The sequence below is a fragment of the Epinephelus moara genome, chromosome 9, assembly GCF_006386435.1.
Source record: "Epinephelus moara isolate mb chromosome 9, YSFRI_EMoa_1.0, whole genome shotgun sequence".
Classification (NCBI taxonomy): domain Eukaryota; kingdom Metazoa; phylum Chordata; class Actinopteri; order Perciformes; family Serranidae; genus Epinephelus; species Epinephelus moara.
Genome location: NC_065514.1, coordinates 19,066,189 through 19,080,947, shown reverse-complemented (window position 1 = coordinate 19,080,947; position 14,759 = coordinate 19,066,189). Strand labels below are relative to the sequence as shown.

The 14,759-nt window shown below is 40.5% G+C and overlaps 2 protein-coding genes across 3 annotated transcripts; one reads left to right on the top strand and one right to left on the bottom strand.

Annotated features, from left to right (window-relative positions):
- Positions 1-1,526: 1,526 nt before the first annotated feature.
- Positions 1,527-6,912, bottom strand: si:dkey-106l3.7 (uncharacterized). 2 transcript variants are annotated; one of them, XM_050053252.1, is made up of 6 exons: positions 6,199-6,912; positions 3,259-3,420; positions 2,894-3,077; positions 2,685-2,767; positions 2,446-2,543; positions 1,527-2,146 (listed from the first exon to the last, which is right to left on the bottom strand). In XM_050053252.1, the coding sequence occupies exons 1-6, from the start codon at positions 6,847-6,849 to the stop codon at positions 2,059-2,061; spliced, it is 1,266 nt and encodes a 421-aa protein (XP_049909209.1). In that variant the 5' UTR covers positions 6,850-6,912; the 3' UTR covers positions 1,527-2,058. The 2 variants fall into 2 exon arrangements, with proteins under 2 accessions (XP_049909209.1, XP_049909210.1); XM_050053253.1 differs by having other exon boundaries at positions 3,268-3,420.
- A 2,801-nt stretch (positions 6,913-9,713) lies between these two features.
- Positions 9,714-14,749, top strand: fam166b (family with sequence similarity 166 member B). Its single transcript, XM_050053933.1, has 6 exons — positions 9,714-9,816; positions 10,975-11,183; positions 11,935-12,089; positions 12,526-12,652; positions 14,246-14,458; positions 14,529-14,749. The coding sequence occupies exons 1-6, from the start codon at positions 9,752-9,754 to the stop codon at positions 14,615-14,617; spliced, it is 858 nt and encodes a 285-aa protein (XP_049909890.1). The 5' UTR covers positions 9,714-9,751; the 3' UTR covers positions 14,618-14,749.
- The last annotated feature ends 10 nt before the right edge of the window (positions 14,750-14,759 follow it).

Genomic DNA, 14,759 nt, shown 5'->3' with positions numbered 1-14,759 from the left:
AGGCATGACCGAGGCTGCCCCCCCCCCCCCCCCCACCCCCCCTACCGCCACCACCACTCTTTTCGTCTATAAGCTATACCCTCTTTGCCAACTCCCTCTCTCACACACACATACAGTAAATAAATCCCTCCACAGATGTTATCTCTATATATTTAATAGCACAGATGGATGCTATGTGGGACTTATGGATGCCGGTGGTTCAATAAATAGTAAATAAATGTATTTTATGTATGGACTGGAATCCTATTCACCCTCTCTCGTTTGGTTGGACGTGTTTGTCATTGACATCTCTTTACATGGGAATGCCAGGGGAGGTCTATCCCCCCAACCTAGGTGAATAAAGATTAAATAAATGATAAAAGTAACTCTGTGTGGCCTGCACTTGTTATCTGTCAAGCAAGGGCATAGGCTTTTTTTTAACCACTAGAGGGTGGTTGGAGTGAGGGGGCGGGGGGTCTGACATATATGAAACTGGGGCCATTGAGGTCCACCAGCAAAAATTTGAGTATCAAATACCAAATTTCCTGCATTCTAGTGATGCTTTATGCACCAATTTGTGCCTTATCTGTATCAGTTTACCGTGTAAATGTCTTGAATTTTGTCAAAATAAAAGTCCTCTGCTACTTTCATGTTTTTATTGAGGGGGACAAATGCATATGATTTAAATATTGACAGGACGTGTCCCCTGCGTCCCCCCTAAAATCTACACCTTCAGGATTCAGCTGCAGAATTATGGCTTTCTCTAGACTTAGACTTTCTTTAGACTAGTGCACTATAAAGCTGCCTTGTTTTCTGCCTTGATTATAGAATTTAAGGGAATAGTTAATGGATTAATTAGACTTTTGATGGGTTTTTTATCCCTTCATTTACACCCTATTTTTGCAGTTAAGATGAAAATTCAGAACTGGCATGATGCTTAGAAAAAAATCGCCTTTTCTCGGTTTTTGATTCTTTGAAGGTATTTTTACCCCCCACAAAACCCCTTAATTTATGTAGAAAACCCACTAAAATTATTTAAGATAACCCATTAATTTATCTGTTAATTTACTGCAAACTAAAACAGTTACTTAAGTGATTAGTCAACTGAACATCTTATCATCAGGAATTTTGATACGCACCTCACCTTAGGCTGTGGAAAGCTATTGGACATTTTAAAGACCAGTTGTGTCAAACTCATTTTAGTTCATTGACCACTTACAACCCAACTTGATCTCAAGTGGGCCAGGCCAATAAAACCATTACATAATAACCTCTAAAATAACAACAGCTCAATTTTTTCCCTTTCTTTTTGTGTCAAGAAGTACAAGAACATTCTGTAAATGTTCATCCATTCATAAAACAGATGAACAACCTGAGATGTTTTAAGAAAAATAATGACCCGATTGGACCAAAACCAGCCCACCAGAGGGTCCAGTCCATGTTGTTTGACATTTTGATTGATAAGATTAATTGTTGCTGCCCCAATTAAGACTTGTTTGCCTCATTTGGGGTACAGATATATTTTTATTTTTAGCAGGAAAGGCGACACTTGCAGAAAGTGTGCGGTGCAGCCATATCAGATTTTTATTTCATACTGTATGTAGACATACAGCAATGGGGTATTTGGTGGATATGAAGCATCTTTGTTGCAGAAAAACACGAAGACAAAGTGAATAAGAATGTCAGAAGGTTATATTTACATTATATTACATGTATAGTGTGATATACTGAACAGCGCATACCCGTATTCTTCACCAATTTGCAGCATTTTACAGATACAAATATGATGCTTGTAAAATGAAATCAAGCTTTGTAGTGCTATGACATGACATGACAGAGAAATCCCATTCTCCATCACATTGTTATATAGAACATCATATCGTCAGTATAAAAAATATAGGCAAGTATACAGCAGATAGAATAAATACACATGGCAGATTGCTTCATCCCGTGAGCTGAATAGGGAGTCAGTTTGAAAGCAGCAGCGACAGTGCTCAGACCTTTAAAGGAGAGCTTCCTCCTCTTCAGAACTGAAACCAAAAATGTCCCAAGCATCTCAACAGACACGCTGTGGTCCGTTCACACAGGCTGAGTTTTCCTCCTCCACTTGAACAGCTGGCTCAGCCGCCGTCGGGCCGAGTTCCTCTCAAATGACTGCATCTGTTGGCTGTACAGATAAAAAATTCATCAAACACAGCTGAAGTGAGCCACTGTAGAAAGCTGGAAGCAGCATGTAAGTCGAGTTTCATGAAAAAAAGGAGACAAAATGTTCGAGAGGAACAGGCTGAGAATGAACTCCCACCAAAAGCCTCTTCATCTACTGTGCATTAGCTCTGGACCACTGCGTCAGTGTGTGGCCAGCTGCCATGTTGGAGCAGCACACACAATTCCTCAGAGCATCATGCATCATATGAGATTAATAACACTGCCCCCTTAGAGGGTACAGCTAGAAATGCAATGTCTCACCCCTTCTCATCTCTCAATCCAGAGTCCTGTTTCGACCAAGACCCAAATTTTAACCTCCAGTTCTTGTTTTTTTTATGCGTCGCCTCTTTTCCAGACTCCTGAGAAGACAAAATTAAATATTTGTGAACCAAAATAGTTGAATATTATGAGGTTGAAAAATAACAGTTACAGTTTATTTATTCTTTATCTGTGTTTATTACTTTAGTACAAATTCATTGTTGTATTTGAGTGTATTCTACCTGCTTTTCGTATTCTTCCTCTACCTCCTCCATCAGGTCAGTTGTACTCATATGCTGCCCTCTGCAGTCTACATCCAAATTTCCTGCACCAAGCACACACACATAATCACATAGCTGCAGTGCACACATGATTTTTTTATGACTTGCAAAAAACGTCCGTATAAGAATATCTTAAATATGCAAAACCACAAAAGGATTCTATGACTCACTTAAATGCATTTTTGAAAGATTTGTGTCTGAAGCTGATCTCTGCCGAAAATGTCCGTAATGAAATTCTTTCCGCCGTTGGGGTACACTGGAAGTCTGCTCCTCACTTTCTGTATTTCCAAGACTCTGACAGGAAGTGAGATCCTCCTCAGCAGCATCAGAGTCACCCTGACAAGTGTCGGGAGCCTGAAAGAGAGTCAAGTGATGGGGAAAACACTGTCAGCGCGGTTTGAACCCTCAAGCAGCAGGAAGGCATCTTGTCATCACCAGTTTGACAAGCGTATGTCATGTTTATGAACCCAGTGTAGTGTGGAAAATGTGACAACATCTTAATTGCCTTTCAAAGACGTGACATGAATGTCTTCACCTGGCTCACCTCCATGTCTTCATGCTCCTGCAAGGTATCCATCTCCATCTGTAACACTCGGCTGTGCATCTGTTCTCTGGCAATTTTCTCTAACATTTGGCACACGTCCTCCAGGTAGCGGAGCCCGGGACTCATTCCTGTCCTCGCCTCCTCACCAAGGTCCTGCACACATCATTAGGCACGAAGAGCTTGATACAATGGCAATGCAGTGAACAATGCAGTGTGTACAAGTTTAGTTTAGTGTCTTCACTGCTGCTTTTCAAACACTCTGAAAGCATTTAAGAAGCAAACTTAAGCACATCAACAAGTTAACATTGTGAGCATGTTAGCATGCTGAAGTTAGCATTTAGCTCAAAGCAAACCAACGCCTCTAAGTACAGACTCACAGACAGCGGTGCCCCCAGAATGGGCCGCTAAAAATCTTGGGGTGACACACCAAAACCAAAAGTCATACGTGAATTTCAGGAATTCTGTTACGCTATTGGAGCTTGTGGACTCATTGAAAACAATGTCAAAATGGAGAGTTAAGGAATCACTTCCTGATATACTTTGTTTTCTCATTTTACAGTTAATATGATTAATTCTCTGATGTGTATAAACTGAAACCAGTGTATTTTGAGTTGCACAACAATCCTGTTTTAATGTGTTATGTATCTATACACGTTGACTCATTGTTCCACAAGGCTACTTTTCCTTCTCCTTAAAAATAACAATAATAACTTTATTTGTAGAGCACTTTCTGAGCTGCTTTCTAAGGTAAAGAAAATACAAAACAAAAGTGACACTAATAAAACATAAGCATATACATACACCTACACCAACATATACACTTCAACACATATACCTGTAAGCATGCATACATACACACATAGCTGCATACATACACACACTCCCATACACACAATAAGTCTATCATCTTTCAGGAGAGGCCATTCTCTAAAAGTAAGTCTTCAGATGAGATTTAAAGACGTGAACAGAGTCAGCTGATCTGATGCTCAGTGTGAGGCTGTTCCATAGCAGAGGAGCAAGAACTGAATAGGCTCAATCACCCTTTGTCTTTAAGTTAGAAGACCCAGACTAGCAGACCTGAGGGGCCTGTTTGGGCGGTACGGTGTGGGAAGCTCAGTCATATACTCTGGTGCCAGATCATTGAGAGCCTTGTATGTGATTAAAAGAACTTTGAAAATGGATTCTGAAAGAGACTGTAAGCCAATGCAGGGAGGACAAAATAGGTGTGATGTGTGAGGATCGTTTTGTTTTGGTTAAAAGTCTAGCTGCTGAAGATTTGGAGCTGAAGTATAGTGCGAAAACAACAACTATAAAGCTTTAACATTTACTGGGAACAAGCCTTCTCAAGTTTATGGGGAGACCTATAACCCCCTTTTTATTCAGATATCTTAAGGATGAGAGTTCAAGTTTGAAATTGACTGTGCCTGTGCTATGTTAATAGCTCGTGCCATTGGATGCCTTAGCTTGTCTAGTTTCACAAGATACCATTAACTTTACATTAGTTTAAAAAAAAGATCAGGCCACAGCCTCTTAAAGACAGTAATATGGGCCTCTGGTTATTTTTGCCAGTGGAGGGCAGTGGGGGGCCCTTAAGTGTATCAGAGAGGGCTCCCTGTAGAGCGCCACTGCTAACAGAGTGAGGCTGTAGATTCGCAGTGATTTTGATGAATTTGGTATGCAACACAAGATTTTTTTTAATTGTCAGTTGATCAGTTCAATATTTTTTCAATGAATCATCTGCTAAATGTCAAAAAATAGTGGAAAAATACTCATCACGGTCCTTGTTGTTAAATTAAATATTTTGTCAAAGAAATTCAGTTTATAATTATAACCATTTTCTATAATTCACACTGATCAATGAACTTTATTCAGCACGAACTGGAGAAGAATAGAAATGAACAGAACAGAGTTAAAGATGAGTAATATGTCAATATAATATCAAAATTATAATGACAAGAAACATTTTATGAGAGTTTGGTACTAATAATATCAGAATATGAACTAAAGCAATGTTACAAAGTTGGTCTTTCCCATGAACCCTGAGATGGACTTCGAGTCAGAATACACAGATTTAGCTGCCTGACTGACTCTTTCATTTGCCATTCATGCATCTGCATATATATGGCATGAACTTTTTATTGGGATAATAAAAGTATAATTACATTTAATTACAAAAGTATATAATAACATAATTATGTTTGCTTGGCATCGTACATCCTTTCAGTGTTGCATTCATCAAAGCTTTTTAAATCTGGCCCTCATACAAGGAAACAAAGAGAGTGCGCACACACCCACAGCCTAAAAAAACACCGTGGACGTAATTAGACACAAACAGCACAATTAATCCTGTTGATTCTACACCTCTGTGTCATGCCAGCATGACCTGATTTTCACACTAACTTCATGGCAGATGTGAAGAGGAAAATTCAAACTATTTTGTTTCTATCATTTGTTTAACAACATGTCTGTCACATGCAGCAAAATCCCCACAGACTGCCCAGCTTCCCCCGCACGCTTGCATCCATTCCTCTCGTGACTGTGGGCGTAAAGTCACCTGGGCAGACTGGTTTACGATCCCTCACACCGCAGACGAGCGCATGAAAGAGATCCTGTATGAGTAATGACATGCCTGTCCTACTTTGAATTTGAGAGCGACTTGGTGAAACGTGTGTTGCAACCCTCGCACTAAGGTTAAAGTAGAGGCCTCGTTACACTCCTGGGGCTTCGTTTCAGGCTTTCCTCTTACACTCAGGAGCCTGGGCTGTGCAAGACCGTACATGTTACAGTGAAACTTATGTCATCCTGAAACTAGTCCAGGAAAAACAGAAACCGATATCAAACAAAGTGTAAAAGTGTTTTTATCTCTTCTCTTTTTAAAGGATTTTTAGAAATTTGAAGACAGCTTGGTTTGTGTCATAATCAGTATCTCACCTCTGATCTCGTCTGGGCCAGCTGCATGTCACAACCCACTGACATAGGCCGTCTGCACGTATCTGACATCTGTCTCAAGAGCACTGATGGATGGTCTGTCCGCCTGAGGATAAAACTCTCTGACCTTTGACCCCTCACTAACTCTGACGTGTGCCTTTTGGGCAAAAAAGGTGCTCGAGGACGTCTCCTGAGCACCTCCTCCACTGTAAGGGGCTCTGGTTTTTTCTTTTGACGTAGACAGTCTGTCTTCTGCAGCACTTGCTCCACTTTTAAGTGCAAGGCCGTTGAGTCCTCCTGAGGTCTGCTGGGAAGCAACTGTGGAGAGGAAGACGGAGGAGGGGAAGGCACAGGAGAGGAGAGGACAGGAGACTGTGATGTTGAAGCTGGAGTGAGTCCTTCTCGTTCTGGTGTGAAAGCTTCCATTTCTGCGTTGTCTGTTGAGATGGAGCAGGGTGTAGGAGGGAAGGACGTTACAGAGCTGGCTGTCTCCACTCCAGAGTCCACCGATTCTGAGCGCAGGTTTGTCCCCACATCGGAGGAAGGTGTAGGAAGGTCTTCATCATTATTTCTGACCCATTCTGGTTCCAAACACAGGTCTCCATCAGACACCCAAGCCTCCATTAGATTCCCAAAGCTCTTGTATAGATTCATGTCCCCTCTGTCCTCATGAAATGCAGCAGGAGAATTAGCAAGACACCAGCTCAGTCGTCGGCTGAGGTGAAGTGGTGAAGTAGAATTCAAAACATCCCCTCTGATCCGCCTCTGCTCCTTCACCACGCCTCTCCCCATCATCTGTCCTGTCAGACCGCGGAGCTGCGTGTTCATACCTGCTCCTTCCTGTCACTAAATCCTGGGAAAAAGGGTGACTCATCTGTTATTTGAAATGTTTAATTTGTCCCCACACCTGTAAGAAATCTAAGACATAACAAGAACAAGCCATGACATGGACTCATAGATTTCACCTGCGTATTTACAGGCAGTACTTATGAATAAAACAACATATACACTTCAGTTATAAACTGCTTTTCAGATTGAGTAAAACAAAGGAACACTCATACAAAATGTTTCCCACAAGCTGAGATGGAAACAAAACTCCCCTCTACATGCCTTAACATACCTGACCCAGTCATTCATGAGTGTGAGCACATATGAGATGCGTAATACAATATGTTAAAATTCCTCAGTGGATATACAGCGTTATGGTATGTGTGTGAAACAGTAAACGCCGTTTCGTCATTTCAACAAACCGAGATTTATCTGAGAGCGGAGGAATGTGTAGAGTGGACACTCCTGTCTGCAGATATGATCTACATTCCCCAGGTGAACACAGCGGCAGCATCTGATCAGACACACTGGATCATTCACAATCCTGGAAACAAAACACAAGAGTTATTTTGAGCCGGTGCCCACAGTCACGTCTATTGTTGTCCTGATGAAAGTTAACTGTGACTGAACTGCCCCTCCAACAGTTACTTAGGTGCTCATTTTTCTGTGCTTTTCCATAGAAAGGCCGACGTCCATGCTCACATGTACACAGATCTATACCAGACCACATTATTCATCTGCCAGTTTGATACATAAGATGACTATTCTACCTGGGATACATCCAATGTGTCCATGTCCACAACAGTGCTTACACACTATGTCTTATCCCCTGATATTTTTCATTTGTTTGTATATAAGTAAAACAGAAAAAGCCTCATCCCACTCAATAAACAACTTAATAACTATCCCGCAGGATTGCCATGGTGTTTACCTGCACCTTTGTCAGATAAGATAAGTGTGGGATAGGTCCAGATTTCAGGTCACAGACGTCATCCTTGGTATAAGTTCTACACTAGAATTGATAATTGAATAACACATGGTCAATGTTTTATGGACTTTAAAGGTAGGATTAAGTGGCATCTATAGTGAGACTGCAGATCTAAAATTTCTCCTGGGTGCTAAGCGTATACGATTTGAAAACATGAATGGCACTATTTAGAGCAGTGTTTCCCAAGTGGTCCAGCCACAGGGTCCAGATTCCTCCTTAATCATTAGTTCAAGTTCCACACAGTTTAAGACATTCAGCATCATACTTGTGTTTGGCCATGTCGTCAAGCTAGTTTGCTGTCTCTGTCAAGTCGCAGTCTGTTTGTCACTCACTCTACAGCAGGAAACAGCACTTTATAATAAAAGGTCTGTGCTGGAAATTCACTGTACTTAAAAATAAAGTGTGTTTTTTACAAACACGTTTGCAAGTCACTTGCAGTCCACTGGGAACGAACCCATGACCCACTTTTGGACCAGGACCCACCAGTTGGGAACCACTGATCTAGAGCCAGTGTTTGGTTTGTCTGTTCTGCAACATGGCAGACTTCATGGAAGAGCCCCTGCTCCGTGTGTTTATATAAACACCTCACTCTGAGGTACTGAAAACATTCTTATTTTCAGGTGATTATAAACTAATGGAAATATAATTATGAAAATGATATACCATTTCTGCCAATAGATGCCCCTCAATCCTACATGCTGTACCTTTAATATGTTTAAAATCTGACTTCCTTTTAGCAAACAAATTGATAAATTCAATTACATTCAGTTTCATTGATAAAGCCCAAAATTTCAAATCACAATTTGCCTCAGAGGGCTTTACAGCATACAGTACAATATGCTCACAGCAGATAAGGAAAAACTCCGCCCAAAAAAGTCTTCAACAGGGAAGAAAACTGTAGTAACCTCAGGAAGAACAGCAGAGGAGGGATCCGTCTTCCAGGACAGATAGATGTGCAATACATGTTGTGTGTGCAGAACAGATCAACATGATCTGAAGAGAGATAAATACAGAGGTGATTCATTTCCCACAGATTTATTGTTATCATTTTGTTTCTGGCAGGATGTAGAAGGTTTTGAAACAGTGTCATTTCAGTACTTCCCTACAGGGACACACTCAGTGATATATCTACTTATTTATTTAAGTATGTTTCTTCATATATATTGTGTCAGTATTTTTACTCGACCTCAGCTTTCTTCAGCATCCTTCATTTTTAATTCCCTCATGTTTATTGGTCACTGTAAGCATTCCTCCTCCTCCTCCTCCTCCTCCTCCTCCTCATACTGTTAGAGGAAACAGGTGAAGTCGCTAGGGGGCGTCGTTGAGCATTTCTCAAGAATGTCTGTCTATAAAAGTCACTTAATACAGGAAGAATCTCACCCCTCTTTATAACACAATACATCAGAAAAATACAAGAGTAGACTATATAATTTTTTTTTTTTTTAGTTTGTCACATAGTACTAAAAGCTGAGAACAGACTGACAACAGAACAGTGACTGATATATTTTTATAAGTACTGTAAGTGTGATTCTGTGTTCTCTAACAAAAATACCCTACTATTGTTTATATAATAGTAGCCTGTTACAGAAAGCAGTAGTGCCTCTGTCCTTCCAGAAAAAGTTTGAGTGCACACGTCAGTTTAATGACACTGAGCTCCATCAGTGTGTTTGTGTGTGATTCCCTGTAGCAACCAGCAAACACCGCGCTCTGCACAGCGACCTGCTGCTACACTGGGTCAACATGGAGAAATACGCCCCGAAGTTCAGCAAAGTTCTGCTCACACCTGATCCACATTATATACCGGGGTGAGTATATGTCTCGATACGAAATATCCTTTTAATACAGAAGATAAAATAATAGCAGGAGTGCGCAGGGTGTAATGGCTGCATGGGCTTCTTAATACTGTTAAATTATTACAGTTCGTAGGAGGAACACATGTCAAATATAATGTAATGTAATGCAATGTGAAATTATAATAAAGTTATTTTATTTATTTATGTCTTAGTTTTGTCAGAGTAGAGTTAAAGGGACAGTTCACTCCAAAATCAAAAATACATATTACTCCTCTTACCTGTAGTGCTATTTAGTAACCTTAATTGTTTGGTGTGAGAGTGTTGGAGATATCCGCCATTGAGATGTCTGCTTTCTCTCTAACATAATGAAATGAAGTGCCAAAAAAAAAAAAAATAATAATAATAATAATGGAAACAAATTTTTTTTAAAGAAATTTTAAAAAAAAAGTGGAAAAAATTTCAAAAAAGGAAAACAATGAAACAAAATTTGAAAAAAATTGTAAATAAAAAACCACAACAACAGAAAAACAAAACAGAAATCATGCCCCATTTACTCAAGTTAATCCACAGACTTTGTTACAAGCAGTTTCATGTAGGAACTATTTTCTCTCTACCAAACTACCAAGTCTATGCAGAAAGAAGCATGTTAGTCATGGACAAGAGGCTGATGCTTGTAAACATTAATAGCGTCCTCCTCAGCTGAGCTGTAACGTTAGCTAGCTCAGTGGTGCTAGGTGAGCTAGCAGTAGATGCACGCTTCCTTCTGCACAGTGATACTGTTCGGAGAGGAAAGATCAGGAGAGATAAGAGGAAAATCACTGGGGCGTCAGTAGCATAGTGGATAGTGCTGGTGCCCCATGTACAGAGGCGATGCCTTGACGCAGTGGTTGCAGGTTTGAGTCCGGCTTGCAACCATTTACTGCATGTCACTCCCCGCTCTCTCTCTCTCACTCCATTTCACTCTGTCCTATACATTAAAGGCAAAAAAAGCCCGAAAAAATAATCTTTAAAAAAAAAGAAAAGAGGAAAATCATGTGCCTCTGATTTTTGGGTGAATGGTCCCTTTAAATCTAAGCCGTATAACATGCAGTCGTATTTGCTGGTGTTAATGTATGTATGGAATAAAGTGTTCCTGTTAGTTTTGTTTACCCCAGACTCTATTGTGTTCAGGTATGCAGGGTATTGTCCGCAGCTGAAGTTCAACGTGGGGAAGTCTTACGGCCAGCTCACAGCCGAGCTGCTGACCAGTCCTCAGGTGCAACACTCCAGTCATCTGGTCCTCCACACGGGTCACGTCCCCTCCACAGAGTCAGACGCTGGTCTGACACTGAGAAGCTTCTCTGATAGTAACTTGAAGAAGATGATACCAGGATACACAGGTAGGTATCACACACACACACACACTAACACACAGGGGTCAACAAAGTAACTGAACACCTTGGTGAAAATATTTCATACTGGGGACAAATTTGGGAACATTTAAAAAGACAAGTTGTTTATGACCTAGTTATGATGACTAAATGATAACAGCAGTGTCAGTTATCATTGAAATCTGCCTTTAAATGTGAGTTTTCACAGCACAATAACATGAGACCATGAGAACATGAAAATAATCTGTGTCCATCTGCTAAATTATTAAACATAAATGACCAGTTAAGTGGAACAGTGTTGAAAATCAAGATAACATACACCAAACGGCCATATTCATAGCAATGTCTGCAGTGGCAATTTTAAAGATAAAGTAATTTTTACTTAAGTCTTTATGTTGATTCTTGAAAAGTATTTGGCTGAAAAATAAATCCCTCACATGCAGCTTGTACCCATCTATGTGCAGAGCATTTTAAAGGGTCAGTTCACCCAAATTACAAAAGAAAAATTAAATTTTCTCTCAGAATATCACACCATTTGGACTTCTTTTGGTTTTATTTGTTCTGTGGATCAACAGTTGGTGGTGTTGGTGATATCTTTTTGAAAATAGAGCAGACAAACACAATCTGTTTACCTCCATTTTTTGGGATGGAGGCAGAAATCTCAAAAACTGAGTACATAAAACCAAGACTATCGTCATGACTAAACACTGCTAAAAATGTGGCTGACCTGATGCTTTGACGTCACTTGTTGCTGTTTCAGGCTTCATTCCAAAAAGTCAGAACCACTTTGCCTGCAGCTACTCTGAAACATGTCGTAAAGCGCTGACTGAGTTTTACCAGGACAGGTGTGCGAAGATGCAACGGCAATCGACAGACCTGCCAGCTGTTGTCAACTACACCAACCAACAGTTTGAAGTAACTCTCTCTCTGTTACACACACACACATGCCCCAGCTGTACCACTCTCTCTGTCTCTTTCTCTTTCTATTGCCCACACACACTCATACATGTTGACATGGCACCTTTGAACAGGTTCACTCTTGTTTAATTATCCATAGTGGAACTCCAGTGTCAGTTCACTGTAATGTAATCCACCCTGACAAAGACTGAGAGGCAGAGCTGGTCAGCTCTCACAGGAGGACCGACCACAGATTCACCTATTGTGTCTCTGAGATTCACCTTAAATAACCTATTCACTCACGTTACTGGTATAATTTTTACTGGAAGCTGTGTTACATATTGTTATGTAGAATTTGTGTTACCTTTATAAACTCCCCAAACATGTTTGTCATGTGATGTATGAACTGTGAGTCATGCATGTTTGAATAGTTTCCTGTTATCATCTGACCCAGAGACCAAGACCCCCCTTGACACCAATCTCCAACAAAGTGTTCTCCTACAGGCCCTTGAAGTCCTTCACCCCCACTGCAAGACCATATTTCATGGATGATGACAACCCACACAAGTACTTCATCTCAGGTACAACAGAGAGGACTTTAACACGTGTTGTTAAAAATGCATCAAGCTTAAAACCTTAAAAGCAGACCTTTTGGGGGCAGGGTAAGACTTATGAACACAACATATCAACTTTGAAGTTCATATGGCAAACTTATCACATCAAGCAATTGGCTATTTCATCAAGCAGATATGTGAAAGAGTAAAGGAGGGAAATATCAGCTCTTTATCTGTTAACTTTGTCTGCCGTGTGTGCTGAGCAGGTAGAGCTGCGGTGCCAAATCCAGCTGGCTCTGCGGCCAAAAACCACAATATGAGAGCAGTAAGACTGAACCAATATAGAATGTTGTGGGCTGAAAACTGAAACCATGAACCGAAAGACGTTAAAATGCTCTGTAGAGCTGCGAGAAGTGCCACTAAAAAGATATCTCTGTGGGCTCATCACCACAAATGACTGCTTTCACATTTGAACCTTTGTTAATATAAACTGATTGATTATTTAGCCACTGTAAAGCTGCATTAATGAATTTTTGGCCCACAGGGGTCAGAAAAGCTCCATAATAAGATGACAGATACACAGTACTGAAATATGATCGACCAATAATGGCTAACATTTCAGTAAAAAATTAACATGTCCATTGTACAGAGAGCAATAGTAGGCTATCTTAGCATTTGATTAATGTTTCTGTCCACCTGGCAAATACAGCAAGTAAGATTATGTCAAATTTATCTGGGTCTTTGGCTGCTAGATGTCTGACTTTACTCTCCAGGTGTTGTTTACGTTCACACATCACAAGAGCTAGCTCAAAGTTCAGTTCACATGAATTAAAATAAAGTTCATGTTTATAGTTCACAATATCAATTTTGAATTAAGTTTACAGTCCCAAAAAATCATTTGTTTTCAATAAAATAAAATCTTGTGATCATAATTTACTTGAAGATAATTCCCAATAGTGGTCAGATGCTTCAACTCAATAAGTCGTTGCAAATTAATTGCTCACGTTCGACATTCAGGCTTAATTTTCCAGACCTGGTCAGCACAATTTTGTGAGATTTTTTCATTGTAATCTGTTTTGTTCATAAAACTCCCTAAAATAACCATATGAACTGGCTTCAGTTGTGTTGTCTGAATTGCGTATTGCACTGGCTATGCAGGTGTTGCGCTGAAGTCTGTTCCCCCGTAAAATAGTGTTTCCCTCATGTTAAAATGCATAGCGCCCCCCTCTGTGTTCGGATAAAAGGAAAAGGTTTGGTTCAGCTTCAGGCAGCGGGAAACACATTGCCGGGCAAGCAATCTTCAAATCATGACAGGCATGCAGGGTGCCGTAAATCCTTGGGTTCTGTAAAACACAGTGTGCGCGCATGGTTAACTGTTTGGAACGGATACATTCAGTTCACTGTTCACCAAAAACCTGAACACGTGCTGCTGAACACAGTGTATTTTTAGAGCACATTTGCTAAAAACGGCTGCTTGCTGCAGCTGGAAAAGCAACCAGGTGGACTGCCAGAACATGTATACAATACTGATACCAGCTTTTATACCTTTTTTCTTTTGCACACCATGCCAAAGGATTTACACAATACTCCAGCAGCTCACTGAGTGATGTCTTTGTACAGGTTTTACAGGGCATGTGCCAAAATCTCGATTCCTAATTGGCAAAGGTTTCCCCATCACTACAAACCAGGCACTGATCCAGTTTGGGAAGCAGCGGCGGACTGACCCCATGTCCCGAGGAAACCCAGTGAGGGAGGACAGTACAGTATCTGCCATGCCCACAATCTATCCATCAAACAGGGGCATGGTGCCGTCATTCACAGGTCACATCCCAGGTCAGTGTTAGCAACACATTTGCTTTGTGTTTAGCTATTTTACAAAAGTTAATTCTACACTGTCCCACAGGATACCAGTTCATGTATGGACGTACCTATGGTCAACTTTCCCAGAATGCACTGGAAAAAAGTGGCATCAAGAGGATCCTTCAGTCATAAAACCATCAAAAGAAATGATCATTACTGGCAAGATGAGGTTGTAAGATAAGTCATATCTGAGTAGGAAGTCCTCACATTGACATGAAACACATGAATAAACATTTGTGTTGTTCACTGTTGGCATAAGAAGAAGTCTTTATTG

Coding starts and splice junctions, on each gene's coding strand:
- si:dkey-106l3.7 (XM_050053252.1), bottom strand. CDS start 6,849: ATGAATCTATACAAGAGCTTTGGGAATCTAATGGAGGCTTGGGTGTCT. Junction 3,078..3,258: donor AAGACATGGAGGTGAGCCAG/GTGAAGACATTC, acceptor ACTCTCTTTCAG/GCTCCCGACACTTGTCAGGG. Junction 2,544..2,684: donor AGGAAGAATACGAAAAGCAG/GTAGAATACACT, acceptor TTGTCTTCTCAG/GAGTCTGGAAAAGAGGCGAC.
- fam166b (XM_050053933.1), top strand. CDS start 9,752: ATGGAGAAATACGCCCCGAAGTTCAGCAAAGTTCTGCTCACACCTGAT. Junction 12,090..12,525: donor ACACCAACCAACAGTTTGAA/GTAACTCTCTCT, acceptor CATCTGACCCAG/AGACCAAGACCCCCCTTGAC. Junction 12,653..14,245: donor ACACAAGTACTTCATCTCAG/GTACAACAGAGA, acceptor GTCTTTGTACAG/GTTTTACAGGGCATGTGCCA.